The sequence below is a fragment of the Enoplosus armatus genome, chromosome 13, assembly GCF_043641665.1.
Source record: "Enoplosus armatus isolate fEnoArm2 chromosome 13, fEnoArm2.hap1, whole genome shotgun sequence".
NCBI lineage: Eukaryota > Metazoa > Chordata > Actinopteri > Centrarchiformes > Enoplosidae > Enoplosus > Enoplosus armatus.
Genome location: NC_092192.1, coordinates 23,622,906 through 23,644,624, shown reverse-complemented (window position 1 = coordinate 23,644,624; position 21,719 = coordinate 23,622,906). Strand labels below are relative to the sequence as shown.

General features: G+C 41.9%; 2 protein-coding genes across 2 annotated transcripts; one reads left to right on the top strand and one right to left on the bottom strand.

The window, feature by feature from the left end:
• The first annotated feature begins 6,170 nt into the window (after positions 1 to 6,170).
• On the top strand, positions 6,171 to 11,726 carry LOC139295157 (CLOCK-interacting pacemaker-like). The gene is made up of 3 exons (XM_070917271.1): positions 6,171 to 6,369; positions 7,087 to 7,271; positions 9,052 to 11,726. The coding sequence occupies exons 1-3, from the start codon at positions 6,171 to 6,173 to the stop codon at positions 10,384 to 10,386; spliced, it is 1,719 nt and encodes a 572-aa protein (XP_070773372.1). The 3' UTR covers positions 10,387 to 11,726.
• Positions 11,727 to 12,716: 990 nt separating this feature from the next.
• On the bottom strand, positions 12,717 to 20,209 carry LOC139295200 (centromere-associated protein E-like). The gene has a single exon (XM_070917335.1). It carries the CDS (start codon positions 20,139 to 20,141, stop codon positions 16,026 to 16,028), a length of 4,116 nt encoding a protein of 1,371 aa, XP_070773436.1. The 5' UTR covers positions 20,142 to 20,209; the 3' UTR covers positions 12,717 to 16,025.
• Between the last annotated feature and the right edge of the window lie 1,510 nt (positions 20,210 to 21,719).

Below are 21,719 nucleotides of genomic sequence, written 5' to 3'. Positions count from 1 at the left end.
GTCAGGTTCCCAGTCCTCCTCCTGTGGTCAGCGCTTGCACCAAACTCAATTCAAATATGTTCGCGTCCAGAGTTTTGGCCTCTCCTGGCATTCAAAGACGATTTCGTAACATCTCCAATTCACACTCGCACCTCTGTGCATATGACGTCTCTTTGCAGCCTTTCCGTGGAAGTAGCCTTTCATCGGATCGCGACTCGCCACCTGAGACGCGGGTTTTTGGGGTTTTTTGGTTTGTTTTTTTGGAAAACGTCCTCCTGGCCACCGCGTAGCTGTCATCTTTTATACATCTTACAACTTTTATTTATTTATTTTTTTTACAACTTCTGCCATTTGATTGGACACGTCCTTAGCTGGAGAGCTAAAAAAAATAAATAAATAAATTTAAAAAATCATGCAGGGAGTGACGTACATCATGAACACGGTCCACTGTGAGATATTGTGCTCGAGCGCAATGGTGACTTGCAAGGATGTCTTTTTATTATTTAGAATTCTTCCCGTCTATTATTAATTGCTGGACTAACTATTATATGGTGTCCAGGAGTAGGGGGGGGGGGGGTTTGTTATTAGATTTGCAATAATGTGGGTTTGTTATACTGTACGTGAAAACGCACCCGACGTTGTATTGGTGCTATATTGTTGAGTGGCTGGTAAATACAGAGCTGGTGCACACAGCCCGCTCAATTTCCCGCTGCTCACAGAGCCTTCTACCACATACGCTGTTTCGAAATAAGTTTCCGTTATTTCTGTTTTTTTGTCTTTTGTCTTTCCTCCTTCCGGTTTTACTTCTCCACTTGTTTCCCCTCGTCCTTCCTGTACCCTGAACCTCCTTCACAGATCTCAAATGAAGGAAATCCATTAACGATTGAAAGAAATGTGTGTTTTCAGTTGCATTATTCTATTCAAACGATTCTATTTCTATTTGTCTATGAATGTAATTCTGAAACACGATGATCCAATACACGGTTATTTGTTTTTTTGTTGTTTTGTTTTTTTTAACTGTCTTAATACATCCTTGTGTATTGTGTCTTGATTCTATTCATCCTTCCACTTTTAAAAAGGTGCCCAAGCTCTGTTTCTCCACATTGGACTCAGTAGCAATACAGGCCCCGAGCACTTGTGACTATAAAAGCGTGTCAAAGCGGTGAGACAGGAAGTGCATTGTTAGTCTTTTAGGTTTAGGTTTTCCTGCTTTTACGCGGCAAGAGGCGGATGTTACTAGCAGCCAATCTGAGATCACACGAACTCAGCGTTCGGGGAATATTTCTCCTGCCTCTTTGTCTTTCTGCCATTTTCTCATCTGCTTAAGGAGACTCTTAAGCCTCTCAAAAGTCCTCCTCCCTACTCCCAAACAGTTTTTCACCATAGGAGCTCTCTTAAGGGCTGTGCTTTGTGTAACTAGTCTTAAACGTAAGGGGAAATTCTTTGAAAATGTCATAATTCTAAGACTTTTCTTAGAATTTCGTCACTAGGAGCAACTCTTTGCACGAGGCTTCATGAATACGGGGGGCCCAGATGTCTCTCCAAAGCTACAGCCGTTAAAGCCTGAGGCCAGACTGATCACAAACACATTGGTTGTTTATTTTTTTTACATTTTTTAATGAGTTTTGTTTCTTCTTTACGCAACGGTCGCATAGAACTGCACGCCGTGAGTTCAGATTTCACCTCGGGGTCTTCTCAAAGTATTGTCAAGGTTGGATTTGAACACACACACACACACAACCAAATGTTGTCCGAGGTGTCTGATCAGGGATAATGAAATGGCCACGTGGATGAAAATCTCTGGCCTGGTGTAAATAACAATAAGGAAAGACATGGAGCAGTGAACAAACTGCCTAAAATATTTGGTTTTAATTTTATCTTCGGTTATCACCAGCCAAGTGACCGCTATGAGGTTTTGACAATAGGCCTTTTTTATGGAAGGCATTTGAACATGTCACAGTAGGAAAAGCACAGGTACTACTACATACTACAGACAAATGCAGTACATACAGCATACTGCTTGTCATGCTAGTATCAAGTATGAAACTGTCAAATCGCATTAGCCTGTTTCCGGTTTTGGAAAGCGGAAGTAATAATCACGCAGGTCCCCTTTTCGAAAGTCGCGACAAACTTTGAAATGAGGCCTTGCGGACCTAATGTGAGTGACGATTCAGTAGCCGTGTCGCTTATTTATCGCCTCAAATTTGGTGGACCGCTGAGGTGAAATAAGTGAAAGTGTACGTAGCTTTTAATGGAAAAACAACGCAAGCGCTTTGCATTGTAGGATACAGTCAAGAGTCAGTACGACATCCGGGCGTTTTTTGGCATACTGCATACTACATGCCACAGTTTGGCCAAATCGGTACGTACTGCTAACACAGTAGCCGGTTTCCAATACTGTCACAGTGAGCCACCGGTGCTTACTGGGACACTTGAATATAGCGGAGCCACCTTCGTGACATTAGTAACACCTGTGCCTTTCCTGCTATGACAAGTCAAGATGTCTGCTGTGAAAAGGTACGAACGTTGTAGTTTGAGGAGTTTTGAGAGCGCGACATCATTAAGAGCTTGCTAACATTCACTCCGCTATCCCCGGCGTTGAGTGTTCGTCCATGTGGGCTGGATTCAGAACCAGAGTGTTGAAATGTCCCACACGGGGAAGGCGTGAGACCCTCTTCAGTTATGTCTGTGTCCAGGAGGATGGAAGAATTGCAGTTACGTAACCAGGTAAGGCTCGGGTCGGCTCGACTCGACTCGACTCGCTTGTGCTTCGCAAACAATGTGCTCCTCTCGTTCTCTCGTGTGTTTGTCTGAGAGGGTGGACCTGCGTGCGTGTATGTGACACGGGTGGGGGGGGGGGCCCTCTCACGGTGCTTTCCAGCACTCTTCCCCAGCAGGGAACGTGCTGCCGGGGAGCGACCACGCCCCCACCCGCCTGCTTCACATGTTGCCGCACACATCCACTGCCTCCGACGCTGCGTTCATGTTCTGTGGGAACACGGGAGAACAGTGGAAGTGTATGGAACATGTTTGTCTTTTTTTTTTATTGCGACACTGATTAGCTGACATGCAAATTAGTGGGTGAGGCGTTCGCTTTGTATGGGAAATAAAAACCCATAAATGTACTATATGTGCTAGTACTACTCATCATTAACGGCTAGGCCATTCCCTTGTAAATGAAGCAGTTTAGAACAGCTTGTGAAGTATATATCGCTGGTGCTGTGGGTGATATTTGGCCTGGTCCCAGTTTTTTGTGACACGTAAAAGCTGCCATAGTATTTCAGTTTACCAGCAACATCTGTGAATCACACACCACTTCATTAAAATCAATATTTTAAACCAGTCCAGTTCTGCTAGAAAATAGTCACATATACATAATAAGTATAACAGTGCCAGCTGCTGTTTAAACTTTGAGACTCTTGTCGGCCCTCACCCATGAAGCTAATTATGGAATTCCTTTAAAACAAAACGCTAGCTCTGGGAGATTTCACCTGTCACCTTTAAAAATAATAATACTTTAAAGCACATTTTCAAATGCTATTAGGGTGACAATTTCCTAATTTTTTGTACTGCAATGGACACAAGGGTTCTTACTCTCTCTGAGTGTCAGACACTCAGGAAGAGACTGGAAATCTGTATCTACTTCACCTGTTCATATACTACCTCACTATTTATTCTTAAATGTTTAAGTGCAATAGATATATAGTCATACACTTCAGTGCAACACATACATACATATACATTGTTATTGTATTTTTTTTCTTACCTAATTGTTCACTTAAATACTGTAAATGTGTATATATATATATATATATATTTTTTTTTTCTATTTCGTATTTTTATATTTGTACATACTTTTAGTTCTAAATTATGCTACTTTACTCTTGAATGGGAGTACCGGTACTGTACAATTTCCCCCCCCCCCCCCCCGGGATCAATAAAGTATTTCTGCTTCTGATTCTGATTCACAAGAGAGGGAAGTCTGAAAAGAGTTGGTCCTCTCTAGTTTGTTAAATTTGATTTGAGTTGTTGGTGTAGAGCAGGCAGCATGTCGGCACGTGAATATGAAGACATTTTTGTATTCGTATCCGGATACAAAAATGTCCGGACCTCACTCTCTCGCCATCAGCGACCCACAAAATCGAGCTTTCAACATTTACAACGGCACTTGAAAGCACCACGCCAGCGCCAAGTTCGTCTCACGCGGACTGCCCGACGTCACCGCCCGAGCACGTGTCTCGGCACGGGATTGGCCAAACCGCGGCCTGTTACGTCACCACCGAGCAATGACATGCTTGTTATTATTTAGATGGCGGGGGGCGTGGCCACGACAATGAACATCATGGATGCTTTCAGTACATGATCAGACTGTTCCCAAGACCAGTGGAGGACACTCCGGTGGACAGCAGCTTCACCATGTATCAATTTAACATTTTTTTAGTTTTTGGTTCATTTCTTTGGTGATAATATATATACATAGTGTGTGTATGTGTATATACACATACACACACATATGTATGTGTATGTGTAGATATATATATATATATCTATATACATACACCCACATTGTTATTCTTTTGTCCAGGGTGGATTTCTAATGTCAGGACTGGAGGAAGGTATCGCCTCTCTGGGTGTGGAGATGTGCTGTTTTCCTGCGTCCTGTGGATAAAACACTGACAGGTGAGACTTTCAAAGTGTCTAAACTTTTGTCCAGTGACCTAACGCCCCAGCATGGACCTATTCCGCATGCACTTTGACAACGCGTCACGGTCGGCCGCTCTGCTGTGCTGTTATTACGGGCTTGAGGTGTTTTTTATAGTGTGTATGGTGAATGTCATGTATAGACTAGTGAATGGGGAGCTGCCATGTGGATTGACAGCAGGCTTATTTATTTATATATTAAATAATGTATTATATATATTTTTTTCACAGAGCAGGCGGCAGTCTATTACATAACAGTGTTGGGGGTGGGACTGTACAGTTCTGCCAGGGACCATCTTATCAAGTTCCTCCCGCCACAGCCTCATCCGCGTGTGCGCATGCTGTCGTGTTTACACAGGAGGCTTAGGGAAAAGAAAACACATGACAAACGCTACCACTCTCATGAATGGGCCGGCTGTCTTGAAACCTGCAGTACTGTTGCTTTATATCAACTCCATAATGGAGCGCATTGTGCCATCAAATACATGAATACATGTTTGTGTTGAAACTTTTATCTGCAAAAATGCTACTATAATAAGTCGGACCGCGTTCAGATTTGTTTCTTTCTGTAGTTAGTTTTCACTATGAAATGGGCTACCTTGCTTTATTTAAAATAAATCCTGTAAACTTGTCCCATTTTTCAACTACTATATTTAGGAAACACAACCCCCCCCCCCCCCCCCCGAATGCTGACAGTGCTTGCAGCTTCTCACTGCAATCCTATCCTGATCCTCACCTGTCATTCAGTAGTGCAAGGTAGTAGGCCGTTGTGAGTTTGGGGCTTTAAGGAGCTGAACTTGTTTTCACTACAGCACCCACATGCTGAGTAGAGGCGATCCGGTATTAGAGCACCTTGCATTTTATTTGTATATTAATGAGGGAAAACAAGCATTATTAAATATATCAGTAAGTAGGACTTTAAAGTCTCTCAAAGGAATGCGAGGGAACGAAGTGTCTCTAAATTCAGTTTGCATTTCAGTTCATCCCAGTAGAAAAGATCCATGTTGTTATTATACCAGAGGCCATGTGAGGAACTTTCAAAGTGAACCTGTCCTGTGATCTGCTGTCACGGTTATTAGCTTCGAACTCAACGAAGGATGTTAAATATCTCGGCAACTTGGATAGCAAGGCCATATCGATGAAACCAGCGGTGACCTCTGACCTTTTCATATAACTCACAGCTGTGGGTGGATTAGCCATTTTACACATTCCTAACAATTTTTCCTTTTCAATTTGAAATTACGAGGATCTTTATCTTCAGCCACCTACAAATGACTTTTATACTGTGTACTTTTTACTCAGGGTATGATTATACACAGATTATATTTATATGTTATTAGGTGGTTCCAGGTTAATGATTCTGTTGTGTTATGATAACGAGGCTGATATTTTTTTGCTATGTGCAAAAATACTTAGCCACAACCTGGTACACTTGACCCCCCCCCCCCCCAACAGTACAAGACATCTCGTTCATTTATAGAGGTCTGGGAATGCCGAAGGAACAGGGCCATTTTGGGGAGCGGCCCACCCGTAGCGCCTCAAAGACCGCCAAGGATAAGAGCAACAGCGCTACCTTGCGGGCGTCCCAGGGTGGCACCCACAGGGAGCATCCTGGAATGGGTGACCTGAGCAACCGCATGCTGCGCTGTGATTCGGAGAAGGACTCCGAAAAAGACTCAGGGTACTCAGGTGAGCAAATTTGAACATGCGGAACAGATTTCATCCACTTAAAGAGTGTTTTTCGATCCTTCATGATGCCAGTGCTGATGAACATGGCCAGAGAAACCAAGTGTGTATACTAAAAAGAAACTGAGGGCGTATAAATCTTGTCCTGAATGGTCATGCAGGCCCATAATATAATATCTGTGCACAATATTAATCTAATTCACTAATTCATTATCTAATTCACGATTCTGGATCTCCCAAGTCCAAAGCCGGTGCTGTGAGAACTGTTCTTCATTTTGTGCATTAGTCAGCCTCATCCTGTAGCGACCAACCCACGCGGTCGCGCAGCTCTTTTTTTGACTGTGGAAGCAGTGAGAACCGTTTCACTCGTGCAAATATGTATTCACAAGCGCTACTGTGACTCGCGGCTCTCGGATAGTGCATTTGTCAGTCGCATCCTGTCGATACCATGGACATGTGATGAGAACCTCACTGGCACCACACTAGCCACGATGTTAACAATGCCTTTCCCGTGGAAAGACCTACGCAACCTATACATCTGTTCATAATATGCACAATTTCCTTTCCATAAAGACGGCACACCTGAAAGTGTGTGTTCAAAGAAAGAAAGAAAAATGTCCATGTCATTTCTTGATAATCTGTTTCTTCTACATGTCATTTATCCTTTCCCCCCTGTCCTCTCCATACCTCCCCTTACTCGCGGCTCTCCCTCTTCCTCAGAGGCTGGCTCAGATTCTGTGCACACCGACGTGGACGACCAGCGCAGCAGCGTGCGCAAACCCCGCAGGGAAAGCGGCAAAAGCTCAAACAACAGCAACAAAGATGGGAAGGCCGCCAGCCACAGCATGCGTCCTTATGAGGAGCTCGCCCCCATTTACGTCATCAAAAACCTGGTGGTCAAGCCGGTGAGATATTCCGTTACACACGACAACTTGCTTTTCCAGGCTTTGCTGCGTCATAGATTCAAGTACAAGGTATCAAGGAATGGGTCACTCTTACACATAGTACATTCAGTTACTTGAGTATTTAAGTGCATCTTAACAGAGCGCTGCAGGGATGACGTATTTTTGTAGGCCAACCCAGGAAGTTAGCATCGCCCCTGGTTCCTTTTGACAAAAAGCCAATGGGATTGTTCCATGGGATTTTGGATTATTGCAGAAAATAAGCTCTGAGACTTACACGTTTTGTTCAGTGAGATGATCTTCACTAATGAACCCACTTATGTGATTTTTGGAGCGTAAATGGAAACGCCAGAAGTAAAAAGCTAACGTTATAAAGGCTAAGGCTATAAACAAACTGCACCACGGTCGCATTACTTCAACGTCACCACCGCTAAGCTTCACTTTTAAGAGAATATAGAGAGATATAGATATATAGACAGATAGATATAGAGTATAAACACAACAAGGCTGTAAAGGCGGACTAGTGAGTGGATGACTTTCCGTGTTCGGCGTGAATACGTTTAATGTCCACAACAACCTCTGTAGTCTCATTTAGCCGCTTGTTAGCAACCCGCCTTTTTTAAGACGCGTAAAAGCTTCAAAATTGACCAGTGGGGGTATCTATTGACGTATTTTATGTCATAGAACAAAACGTGAAAATCTCTTAAGCTTGTGTGTTAACCACAGACCTTATTTCAGGCATCGAACCAAAAACCCATTCGAAAAACCTAAAAAAATTGACTTCCAGACGAGGGAACCGAAGTGTAAAAATGCTAACTCATTTCCGTGTTTTAGAAATCATTCCTGCAGCACTCTATAGTTTCCTTTTATTAGTTGTTGACAGATCAACAGTATTTTCAGTCATTTTTTAATCGATTGGAATTGCAATCCACTATAATAACCATGTATAACTACTGCATGATAACAGGTCAAATGACATTGCAAAATATGGACTTAACTGCGTAATAAACAACAAATTACTGGGAGTGAGCCCAATACACACCTGCACAATACATTTCAGTCCAATACAATAGTCCTGGAATATATAGTGTAGGGCTACAACTAACATTTATTTTCATTGCTGATTAATATGAGTAGTATTTCCGAATTAAATTCATCTTAATTAATTTAAAAAAAAGTCTAATCAACAGTCCAAAACGCAAAGATTTTCTGTTCATTGTGATATGCAACAGAGAAAAGCAGCAAATTCTCCCATTGAAGAAGCTGGAAAGAGAGAATGTTTTGTATGTCTTCTAGAAAAATGACTGAAAACAATGAATTGATTGTCAAAATAGTTGATCGACTAACCAGTGCATGGACTATTTGATTTCAGATCAAATACAGCGCCTGGTAAAAACGATTAAAGCAGTGTTAGCTGACTTTTTGGCCACTTGGGGGCAGCAGACACAAGATGTAAACACAACATTGACATAGTATCGCCCCCTAAAGTTGGTTTGGTGAACGTGTAATATTAAACAGTCGCCTATTTACACACCCAGCAGACATAGAGCGACATAAGCATTTATTTTGATTTGTTTTTGCGTCCACCTGATGAAGTAAGTCCAGTGTACGCTGTCCTTTTTAGCTCCGTTTTGGTCTCCGCCCACTCCTTAGCAAAACATCTGTGTCCCACTGCTTATCTCTTTGTGACTTTAACCTCCTCCCCTTTTTTCACTCTTTCCTCTACTCTGGTGTCAAATTGCTGCTCACATAAAACCCTGCTCACAACCTGCTGGTGGTACAGTCCAGACCGGAGCAGCTTCTGCGTGGCCCCCTGGCGTGGGGTGGAGGTTGGCACAGCCTTACCAATGCCAAAGCACCCACCCAGCTCTTACTGATCCAACAGCCAGCAATGCCTGCCCCTTCCTCCTCTACCCCAACGCCTCCATCCAGTCTAGCCACACCGCCAGGCCAAGTTAAGAAAGGGGGCAGCCACAGCCGCCAGAACCACAGCAGCAAGGACTCATACCTTCCTATCCTGAATTCTTACCCCCGCATTGCCCCGCACCCCAGGAAGGAGAGCCATGAGGTTAAAGCTTCAACATGGGTAGAGGGGGTTAAGGAGAGTTTCAGTGAAGGCCAGAGCCAGAGCAAGAGAGTGTGCATTGAGGAAGAGAAGAGGGAGGCTGTATCTACCACCAGCCACCTCCTGAAGCCCCAGCAGCATCAAAAAGAGGGGAGAGTCCATTCCCACTCCCAGTATAAAGGCAGAGGAGGGCAAAGCGCCTTCTCCGGCTCACCTCACTGCCCGCTGCCCAGCCATGCCTCCTCCACCACCCAACACAAGTCCCACCACTACCAACAAAGCTCGGGCTCTGACAGCGTGGGCTCACCCTCCGTCTCCAGCTCCCAGACACCCTCGCCGCCTTCTTCCTCCGACTCCCCCACATCTTCCTCTCCTCCCGCTTCGTCTCCCTCTCCATCCACGGCCCAGAGCCCATATCGCGTGGCCCCGGACAGTTCATCCACGCGCCATCGCCGTTTCCTCAACACAGCTGAGATCCTGAATCAGTCGGGCCTGCTGGCCATCACGCTAAGCACCAAGGAGCTGCTGAAGCAGAACGCCGCCGCCGAGAGAGAAATTGCCCAGCTCCGTCAGCACACCCATCTCCTGTGCCAGGCAGCCCAGGCCAGCCAGAACGGGCGCAATGAAGGCTCAGACAGCCTCTGCAAACTCCTCCAGATCATGGCCGAGTCAGGCTCCTATTCCAACTTAGATTTAAATCAACTGAAAGCGTTCAGCAGCAGCCACCCGCAGAGCAAGACTAGAAGTGAAGAAGACAAGGAGAAGGATAACAACGTAAGAACCCCTAAGATACACAGCAACCCACCGCAGGTTGTGTCCTTTCATAACATAGATGATGGAACGTCACCACCCTCTCCGCTGTTTGCCCCCTCGCCAGACACAGCAGAAAGAGAGCACGCCGACGGTCCTCTGGACCTCATGTCCACCCCCCTCCCTGTGTTTTTTCCCAGGTTTGTCCCTGAGCAGGGACGCCCACAAGCAGTCATGGGCAAGAACTTAAGTGATCTCACTATGTTGCCAGAGAGCTCAACGCACAACAACTATCTCCTCTAGCTTCCTGGGGAAGAGGACCTAGACCTTTTAATGACTGGCAGGGTAACAGGAGGACCTAGCAATACTGAAGAGCATGGGTTTTGTTTGAATTGTGCAAAATGTCAGTGTAAAACTGAATATGACTGGTTGAAAAGGTAGAATGGTGGGGGGGGGGTTGTGTTTTTTTTGATTTACACACATGATTTAAAGTCGAACATCTGTCGATCTATTTTCCTACTTTTCAGTCAGGGATTTGCTCATTTCAGGTGTCCATTTTTGCATTTGCGTTTCCGCCTTCCGTGGATAGCCCCGTCATTCGGGCGGTCGTGTTCAGTGGGTCAGTAATGGATGTCCGATGTGTCCCAACACGTGACAGGAAGCGGTCAGACAAACATGCTTACAATGAAGTAAAAAGTCATGTAAAAAGTCAAGGCTTTCAGTCGTTGTCACAGTATTTTGCGACTGCTTTGGCTCAGTTTTCACAAAAGAGTTCGGGCCTGCAATACTCTTGACGCCAAGAGCCAGTCTGTCCATACATGCCGAATGCAAAACAATGCGTCACAGTCCTCAGAATACATGCGCCTCTTATCAGCACAAGTTTCGACGCTTATTACGAAGAGTACAGATCACTGAATCAATGAACAGCATTGCAACATAACTGTAGCTTGCTGCATTCTAGATGATCACAGTAGACTCGAGCTAAAGCAATTGTAAAATGTTGTGATTAAGGCATACGTGGCACTTCAGTTTAGATAAGACGGCGCAGTCCCGGCTCTTATACGCCGCATGGGAACAGCTGATTGCCATCTGAATTCGGCCGGCTGCGAAAGTTTATTCAGACCAGCTACATTCTGGTTGAATGACTGCACCGTGGGACGGGACCATGGATGCGGACATTGCTTGTATTATTGTAGATTATTTGCTCCCCCCCTCCCCGCCCCAGTCATGTTTGAATGTCTGGAGTGTGCATGAAAGTGTGTGTGTGTGTGTGTGTGTGTACGTTAGTGAATGTGTACAGATATGTGATGTATTCGCTGGTTAACATTTGGTGAGTAGGAATTTCCGGCACAAGTTCACCTACTTCCAAGGTGCACGCAGAAGGCCGGCGGAGGCTTGTGGCCTTCACGCCGAAACGCGCTCGGGTCTGACAATAAAGTTGTTCTTTCCACTACTAAGTGTTGCTGGGGCTTTTGACCACGAACATGCAACTGCTTGCAGAAATGTAATTTATAGATTGAATTCATTACATTGATTGTAGGTGTGAGACACGCAAGTCCGAATCACGTGTATGGCAAAATGAAATGAACTGGCTTCTCGCGCCCTCAACCACAACCTTAAATAAATCTGCTCTGACTCATGAACTGTGAGACCGTGTCTTTCATCCTGTCAGTGTTTGGCTGTTCAGTGCACCAAAGCAAGCATTTAATACTTTCCAGATGAAACGCTGAGAAGTACAGGAAGCCAACCTTGTCATTCACTCCTCGGTTTTCTTGAGAGAATACTGAAGGTGTGAGAATACATGCTTTGAAAATACTTTTTATAATCTTTTTTTTAAGAAAACTTAGTATTTATTACTAAACAATATTGCTTGTTAATGTTGACTGTTTTTTCAGCCCAGACACGTAAAAACTAGGTTCAAAAATCGCGCTTGCAATGCGTGGGTTCGTTCTGTTGATAAAACGAGTGGGTCTGGCTTTACTGTCAGCTTCCCGTTTTGATTAAAAGGAGAAAAAAATATAGCATCGGTGTGTTTTTCTGAACGTATTACATTGGTGAAATTGTGCTAGACAGAAGGTTAAATGACAGAAAACCGTATTTTTAATGAGTTCTGGGTTGAAAAATCTTTTGGTTTTGATCCATTTGACAGAAATAATAGATGCTATGAAGTTGTTTAACAGTTTACTGAAGAAATCACTAAGTGCCATTTCTACATTTTAAGTGTCCTCTGTTGTTGTTGATTACTTCATTGATATTTGTAGACTATAATGTGCGAGACATTTGTTCTGCAAAACGTGGATTCAATGAGCATTATCATCCACACCCTTAAGGGCCCAGTGTACGAAGCATTGCCTGAATATTGACATGGTGTTTTCATTGCAGGCTTGCATTTCATTGCAGAGATGCAAATGTATCATTTGCAAATGTGTTTTACGGTATGATGAAAGATGAAAGGATTGTTTCGATTTGTTCCCACTGTGGTTGTTCGCAGCACAGCTCGGAGATTTAATGAAAGCTCACTTACCACCAGTTCACAACTTTCCCCAGTAGGGGGCAATGTTGTCCAGTATATCTGAAATTTAAGTTAAATAAAGTGGGATTTAAAGAAAGAGGCAGACTTCAAGGAAAAAGGCTGGCGGTATTCTGTATTTTTTTTATTTTTACAGACAAATCCCATGTGCAGACTCAAACCAACAATGGATATAAAATGAACAAGTATTGTGTGTGTGTGCAGTCAAACGCAGCTCCATTGTTGTCCAAAAACACTGTCCTGCTGCCCCAAATACTCACTAAGGCACCAAATGTGGATTAGTGCGCAGCTGAAATTAGTACTATTTCCTTTTTTTTCTTTTTTCTTTTTTAAACGTATTTTTTATTTTTATTTGAACATGAAAACACATACAGGACATAATACAAAACACATAGATGGTCAAGATAAAATCATAATGATAAATGACACCTTAGCTATTAGTAGAATTGACCCACATCAACACAAATAATACAATAATTAAGACCAAAAATAATAATAATATATAAATAAAATAAAATGAATCAAATTAAAATTAAATCAAGAAAAAATCAGAATGTACCCACTCTAATATTTTATTGCAGTAACAGAGGCATTATAGGCATCCATCTCCAAAAAGGTATATGTGATTTTTTTCCATTTCATACAGCTACCAGACCTTCATAATCCAGACATTATATGATGGGGGTTCAGGTTTCAACCATCTAAATGTGATACATTTAATGGCTGCTGCTAATAAGACTCGCAGTAAATATTTCTTGTCTCTGCCAACAATACCATCAGGGAATATACCAAGAAGAGCAATTGTAGGATCTTTAGGTATCTCATACTGAAAAACTTCTTTAAGAGCGTCAAACACGTCCTTCCAGTATTCTTTCAATTTCGGGCATGACCACAAAATATGAGTGTGATTGCCAACATACTGTCCTCATTTTCTCCAGCATTTATCTGAACCTCTTTTGTCTCATTTAGCTGTAACTTGTGGGGTTCTGAAATATCTTGCTATGATTTTCCAACTAAACTCTCTCCAAATATTAAAACTAGTTACCAAGTGCGCTTCTTCACATGCCACATGTTCCCATGTGTCATAAGCAATAGTTGTACCAATTTCAATCTCCCACTTGTCTTTTATATGCAAGGTATTATTTGAGTCCATTAATGAGAATATGGTGTATACTTTGGAGACCACTCTCTTAGTATTATGGCTGGATTGTATCTCCCGGAGAAAAAGCTCTATTTGAGAGGAATTTTACAAATTCTTTGTGTTGTTACAAAGTGTCTCAATTGTGGATATTTATAAAAATCTGTTTGTGGAAGTTTGAATTCACCTCTTATTTGTACCAAAGATTTAAGTTCACCATTATGAAACAAATGATGCAGTTGTCCGAGACCATATTGGGACCACTTTTTAAACCTTGTACCTCTGTGAGATGGGACGAAATCCTCAATGTATCCTATATCAGCAAGAGCTGATAAACTCTTTGGTAGATTAAAAAAATCCTGCATAGTTTTCAAGTTTTTTATGTACTTCTTGTCCATTCCCCCATTTGAGTCTTCTTTTAGGGCCGAGGCAATACTAATTGGTACTGGACTCTTTTCAATATTAACCCATCGCATATATGTATGATCCTCCATCCATGAGATCAGAGGTCTTAACTGTGCAGCCCAGAAATAATCTTAAATTTGGGAGCCCCAAACTATTTCCTCCTTTTTAATTAACGTTAGCTGAAAAATATAGCTACCAGCTGTTTGAGGAAACTATACGTTGTGTGCTGTTTGTGAGCTGTTTTTACAGATGTATGTCCTCAGTGGGAAGCAATGGACACAGACCGTAAGGTAGAGACAGACTAACGCGTTTTGGTTTTTTGGTGTTTTCTTGGGATACAAAAGTAGTATTAATATTGCCAGCCTTATCCTTGAAAGATTTTGAGGCAGAGAGTTCCAGAGCCGAGGGGCCCTGACTGCAAAAGCCTGGTTGCCTGCCACTTTGGGCTGCAGCCCGCCGGAGAGCAGGTCTGGATGTCCAGCTCCACTGCATCGTTGTGCACAAGTTGTGATGCTTTGGAAGTATTAAATAATTCTGAGTAGGACACCCATGCTGTAACTATTTATTTCATCTTTGCATGCGTTTGCAAAAGGTCTAGAGATTCGGAGAGAAAATAAGAAATGCAATTTCAATTTGTTACAGTCTCATTCTGTAGATACAAACCCACGCAGATACAAGGATATCATAAAACACCGCTACATAATATATGCAGTAAATGATACAGATTATAGATGTAGAGCATAAAGGCACGCTTTCTTGCTTGGTCCAGTCATGTGCTTTCACTCTCAGATTCCTCTCGATTCCAGACTCTTAATTGTTGACTTCAAAACCCCACGCATGACAAGATATGACTAGCGAATGCCACTGTTTCAACTGCGTCTCCAGGCAGACGTTTGAAAGGAGGAGATTATGATTGCTAATTAATTATGATCATGAGTATGATTTGAAAGGCTGTAGCTGGGGAAAAAAAAAAGAACCCGTGTGGAAGTGTACATAAAAGTGGCGTTCTTCGAGGTATACAACAGGTTTTTTTGTTGGTTGGTATTCCCTTTGTTTGAACTTTGCAGGAAACGGTAGGAGCGGGACACTGAACAACACAGTACAACGGTAAATATAAATAATGATAAATGTGCTGACAGAAACATTTTGTCATGTTGTGGACCATTTTATTTGCCAAAGAAAGGTGCGTTTATGATTTTACATGTAAGCTTAAGCAAGTAAATAGAGCCGTCCTTCCACAGAACTTTCCCAGGTGGAGCAAATTGATGCTTTCTTATTAGATGTCTTATTTACATTTTTTTAATATTTGTGAATACTTTATTTGGTTTTGTGCAACAACAAACAAAAAAACAACAACAACAAATGAATACTTGATTAAGAGGAGCAAGAAAAACAAACCAACCACAAAAACAATCAAGTCAACTTGACAAGGTCAGCTCTTATGTGGAAGCGGATGCTTAAGATACAGATTGTGTTTAATATTGCAATATGAAGGACTGAGGTTTCTATCAGGAAGTGCAAACTGAACATAAAGCGTTCACTCTTAAAATGGTTCAGACGCACTATTAAATGTTATTTTGCTTACCACGAACGACTGTAGTCTCACATACGCAAACAAATATGGTGCAATAGCCAAAAGAGACACACCAAGCATCTCTCACATTTTGCACACTTTAACTGAAGCGATTCTGACAAATGAGGAATCAGGCTGGGAATTTAAAAATGTTCAGGTGTCTGGTGCCTGTGCCTGTTTCACAATGTTCATGCGCTTGCTTTGTATTACAAGAGGTCGAATCAAATACTTGTTTAACTGGAAGTATTGTGCTTTAAATGTATGCCAGAAGCGGACCTGAGCTAGACACATCGATATCATTTCTCCTCTGGGCACACTTGCCTGCAGCAGGTGCAGCGGGGACAGCAGCAACGAGAGCAGTAATGCCGGAGTTGACGGAGTAGCCCACCGGTCGTCTCTTGAGCTGCTTCGGTTCCCTCTGCCTTCTTCTGCTCTCGATGCCCTACGTTAGAGGCTTGCTCTGTCGCCTGCGCTGCTGCATCCCCTGCGGTTACATCCACCTTGAGCGTCTGATTAGCTTTGTCACTGGTTCTCGGTGTCTGAGTCACCTTTTTTTTGACGCGGAGTTTCTCAATCTCGCCGAGCATCTGGACCTGGAGTTGTTGAAGCTCCGCGTATTTTTCATCGAGAGGTTTGCGGTCTCTCTCGCAGTCGCTTTGAGATGTTTTGCCCTTGCTTAGTCCTTGCTCCAGCTTCGTCTTCTCCAATGGCCCCTTACCTCTCTGTAACCGTGCTCTCTCCACATACTGATTGATGATCTCCAGTCTTTTCTCCAGGTTGTTTCTCATCTCGTGACCCCTGCGCTTTATCTGATCAATCTCCTTCCGTTCCCTTTGAGTGTCCTTCCACATGTTCCGCAAACAGTCTCTTTTTGACATGTTCCCATCTGTCAAATCGCTTTGCTCGGGCGTTTTCTGGTTATTTTCCGCTTCTTCACCCTCCGCTACCATCAGCACACCTTCCCTCTTTCGTTTACCTCTTCTACCAAGATCATGTTCATCTTCCTCTACCTTCTGCTGATGTTCAAATTCTTCAGCCTGGATTGTGACACCGCTTTTATTCAAACCCTGTTTCTCAACATCTTGCTCCTGTAGCCATTCTTTTGCTACGACCTCAGTTTGTACTGCTCTATCAAACTTTATTGTCACCACATGTTTCTTCTCTCTTTGCATCAGGTCATAATAACCAGTGATCTCATCTTTCTGTTTACGGAGGTCATCGCACTTGTGTTCCAATCTTGAGTTCAGTTGGAGTATGTCAAAAGCTTTCTGCTCTAATCTGTCCATGTTATTTCTCAAGTCTTCATGGGTCCTTTGATTCAGCTGTCTGACTTGTGCTCTCAGAGCTCCCGTGGAGCTCAGCACACTGGTGAGCCAGTCCCCTCTAGTTTTAAGATCTTTTCCCTGTTTTATATCTTGTTCTGACATGTCAGTTTGCTTCTGCATGTCAGACTTCATCAGTTCCAAGTCCAGCTTCGCTTTGTTCACCATCTCATTCACTGTGTCTACATCCTCTCTGTCTTGCATCAGCTCTGGCGTTAGATCTTGTTTGGCCAAATCACTTGTTTTCTTCCGATTGTCTTCTCTCTTGGTGACCATGTCTGACAGTATGCTTACCAGACCTTCCTTTGCTCTCTCCAACAGTTCAGTGTAACATGCCATGTTGTCTTTCTGTACATCTAGGGCCGAAAGCTTTTGTCCCAACACGGCGCACATTTTTTCTGTGCATTTTTTGTTTCGCTCTAATCTGTTTATTTTATGTGCGATGTCTTCCGTCATCCTTACATTCAGCTCGTTAAGTTTCGCCCTCAGAGCTGTCATTAATTCCATTGTATCCTCTCTCATTTTCAGCCCAGACACATCTTCCATTTGATCCTTTTTATTCAAAACGACTTGTCTTTGTCCGTCAATAATGCACTTCGTTTGACTGAGTTCTCGCTCTTCACTGATTATGTTGTCCTGTTTCTTCTCGTTGATATCCTCCTTTAAAATTTCCAGTTCTTCTTTTTTTGCCAGCGGCATGCTCTGACTGGTTTCCCCTTCTTGGATTTGTGTTTGGAGATCATCATCCTTTACTTTGTTTTCTTGTTGTTTCAGTCCAATCATGAACATGACATTCTCAAGTTTGTCTCTTTCTGTCTGAACATAAAGGGTCAGATCTTTGATTGTGGTATTCGTTCTGTTAACGTCATCAATGACAAAGTCAAGGTTTTGTTTCTTACTTTGTAGGTCACTCTTTGCGAATTCCAACTTGTCCCTTATCTTCTTTACATGTTGTTCAAACATGTCACTTTGTTTCTGGATGTCCAACCTCATCAGCTCCAACTTCAGTTTCTCTTTGTTCACCATCTCATTCCCTTTATTCAGATGCTCTCTGTCTTCCATCAGTTCTGCCTTCAGTGTATCAACTTCTTCCTCCTTCTTGTTGAGATTCTTCCACAAGCTGTCCATTTCTTTTCTTTCTGCGAGTACAATATTCCGAATGGACTCCAGTTCTTGTGTTTGTCTTTCGATTTCATCTTCCTTGAGTTGTTGAGCATTTTGTTTTAGGGTAATTACGTTCATCACATTTTCGAGTTGGTCCCTTTTTGTCTGAACCTGAAGGGTTAGATCTTTAATGGTGGTTTTCTCTCTGTTTATCTCATCAAAAATACATTCAAGGCTTTCTTTTTTCGTCAGTAGTTCTACCTTTGTGATTTCCAACTTTTCATTTTCCTTGTTTATATCTTGTTTCTCTTCTTCGAACATTTCTGTTTGTGTCTGGATGTCCAGCCTCATCACCTCCAACTTCAGATTCTCTTTGTTCACCATCTCATTCACTTTATAGAAATGCTCTCTGTCTTCCAGCAGTTCTGCCTTCAGTGTATCAATTTCTTCCTCCTTCTTGTTGAGATTCTTCCACAAAACATCCAGTTCTTTTCTTTCTGCGAGTACAATATTCTCACTGGTTTCCAGTTCTTGGGTCTGTCTTTTGATTTCGTCTTCCTTGAGTTGTTGAACTTTTTGTTTTAAGGTAATCTCGCTCATCACATTTTCAAGTTGTTCCTTTTTTGTCTGAACCTGAAGGTTAAGCTCTTTAATGCTGGTTTTCACTCTGTTTATCTCATTAAACATACATTCAAGGCTTTCTTTATTCTTTTGTAGCTCTATCTTTGTGATTTCCAACTTGTCTTTTACCTTTTTTATATCTTGTTTCTCTTGTTCTAACATTTCTGTTTGTTTCTGGATGTCCAACCTCAGCAGCTCCAAGTCCTTTTTCTCTTTGTTCACCATCTCATTCAGTATATTCAGATGCTCTCTGTCTTCCATCAGCTCTGCCTTCAGTGTATCAACTTCATCTTTCTCCTTGTTAAGGTTCTTCCACGAGACTTCCAGTTCTTTTCTTTCTGCGAGTACAATATTCCTAATGGATTCCAGTTCTTGTGTTTGTCTTTCAATTTCGTCTTCCTTGAGTTGTTGAGCTTTTTGTTTTAAGATAATCTCGCTCATCACATTTTTAAGTTGGTCCCGTTTTGTCTGAACCTGAAGGGTTAGATCTTTAATGCTGGTTTTCTCTCTGTTTATCTCATCAAACATACATTCAAGGCTTTCTGTTTTCTTTTGTAGGTCTAACTTTGTGATTTCCAACTTGTCTTTTTCCTTTTTTATATCTTGTTTCTCTTGTTCGAACATTTCTGTTTGTTTCTGAATGTCCAACCTCATCACCTCCAAGTCCTTTTTCTCTTTGTTCACCATCTCATTCAGTATATTCAGATGCTCTCTGTCTTCCATCAGCTCTGCCTTCTGTGTATCAACTTCTTCCTCCTCCTTGTTGAGATTCTTCCACAAGACTTCCAGTTCTTTTCTTTCTGCCAGTACAATATTTTTAGTGGTTTCCAGTTCTTGTGCTTGTCTTTTGATTTCATCTTCCTTGAGTTGTTGAGCTTTTTGTTTTAATACAAACATGTGGATGACATTCTCAAGTTCATCCCTTTTTGTCTGGACTTGAAGAGTTAGATCTTTAATGCTGGTTTTCTCTCTGTTTATCTCATCAAACACACATTCAAGGTTTTCTTTTTTCTTTCGTAGCTCCAAATTCGTAATTTCAAGCTTCTCTTTTTCCTTGTTTATGTCTTGTTTTCCTTGTTCGAACATTTTTGTTTGTTTCTGGATGTCCAACCTCATCAGCTCCAAGTCCTTTTTCTCTTTGTTCACCATCTCATTCAGTATATTCAGATGCTCTCTGTCTTCCATCAGCTCTGCCTTCAGTGTATCAACTTCTTCACTCTCCTTGTTGAGATTCTTCCGCAAGACATCCATTTCTTTTCTTTCTGTGAGTGCAATGTTCTTACTGGTTTCCAGTTCTTGGGTCTGTCTTTTGATTTCATCTTCCTTGAGTTGTTGAGTTTTTTCTTTCAAGGTAATCTCGCTCATCACTTTTTCAAGTTGGTCCCTTTTTATCTGGACCTTAAGGGTTAGATCTTTAATGCTGGTTTGCTCTCTGTTTATCTCATCAAACACACATTCAAGGTTTTCTTTTTCCTTTTGAAAGTCTAAATTCATGATTTCCAACTTGTCTTTTTCCTTTTTTATATCTTGTTTCTCTTGTTCGAACATCTCTGTTTGTTTCTGGATGTCCAACCTCATAAGCTCCAAGTCTTGTTTCTCTTTGTTGACCATCTCATTCAGTATATTCAGATGCTCTCTGTCTTCCATCAGCTCTGCCTTCAGTGTATCAACTTCTTCTTTCTCCTTGTTGAGATTCTTCCGCAAGACTTCCAGTTCTTTTCTTTCTGCCAGTACAACATTTTTAGTGGTTTCCACTTCTTGTGTTTGCCTTTCGATTTCGTCTTCCTTGAGTTGTTGAGCTTTTTGTTTTAAGGTAATCTCGCTCATCACATTTTCATATTGGTCCCTTTTTGTCTGGACTTGAAGTGTTAGATCTTTAATGGTGGTTTTCTCTCTGTTTATCTCATCAAACATACATTCAAGGCTTTCTTTATTCTTTTGTAGCTCTATCTTTGTGATTTCCAACTTGTCTTTTACCTTTTTTATATCTTGTTTCTCTTGTTCTAACATTTCTGTTTGTTTCTGGATGTCCAACCTCAGCAGCTCCAAGTCCTTTTTCTCTTTGTTCACCATCTCATTCAGTATATTCAGATGCTCTCTGTCTTCCATCAGCTCTGCCTTCAGTGTATCAACTTCATCTTTCTCCTTGTTAAGGTTCTTCCACGAGACTTCCAGTTCTTTTCTTTCTGTGAGTACAATATTCCTAATGGATTCCAGTTCTTGTGTTTGTCTTTCAATTTCGTCTTCCTTGAGTTGTTGAGCTTTTTGTTTTAAGATAATCTCGCTCATCACATTTTTAAGTTGGTCCCGTTTTGTCTGAACCTGAAGGGTTAGATCTTTAATGCTGGTTTTCTCTCTGTTTATCTCATCAAACATACATTCAAGGCTTTCTGTTTTCTTTTGTAGGTCTAACTTTGTGATTTCCAACTTGTCTTTTTCCTTTTTTATATCTTGTTTCTCTTGTTCGAACATTTCTGTTTGTTTCTGAATGTCCAACCTCATCACCTCCAAGTCCTTTTTCTCTTTGTTCACCATCTCATTCAGTATATTCAGATGCTCTCTGTCTTCCATCAGCTCTGCCTTCTGTGTATCAACTTCTTCCTCCTTCTTGTTGAGATTCTTCCACAAGACTTCCAGTTCTTTTCTTTCTGCCAGTACAATATTCTTAGTGGTTTCCAGTTCTTGTGCTTGTCTTTTGATTTCATCTTCCTTGAGTTGTTGAGCTTTTTGTTTTAATACAAACATGTGGATGACATTCTCAAGTTCATCCCTTTTTGTCTGGACTTGAAGGGTTAGATCTTTAATGCTGGTTTTCTCTCTGTTTATCTCATCAAACACACATTCAAGGTTTTCTTTTTTCTTTTGTAGCTCCAAATTCGTAATTTCAAGCTTCTCTTTTTCCTCGTTTATGTCTTGTTTTCCTTGTTCGAACATTTTTGTTTG

Coding starts and splice junctions, on each gene's coding strand:
- LOC139295157 (XM_070917271.1), top strand. CDS start 6,171: ATGCCGAAGGAACAGGGCCATTTTGGGGAGCGGCCCACCCGTAGCGCC. Junction 6,370..7,086: donor AAAAGACTCAGGGTACTCAG/GTGAGCAAATTT, acceptor CCTCTTCCTCAG/AGGCTGGCTCAGATTCTGTG. Junction 7,272..9,051: donor AAAACCTGGTGGTCAAGCCG/GTGAGATATTCC, acceptor CTGGTGGTACAG/TCCAGACCGGAGCAGCTTCT.
- LOC139295200 (XM_070917335.1), bottom strand. CDS start 20,141: ATGAGCGAGATTACCTTGAAAGAAAAAACTCAACAACTCAAGGAAGAT.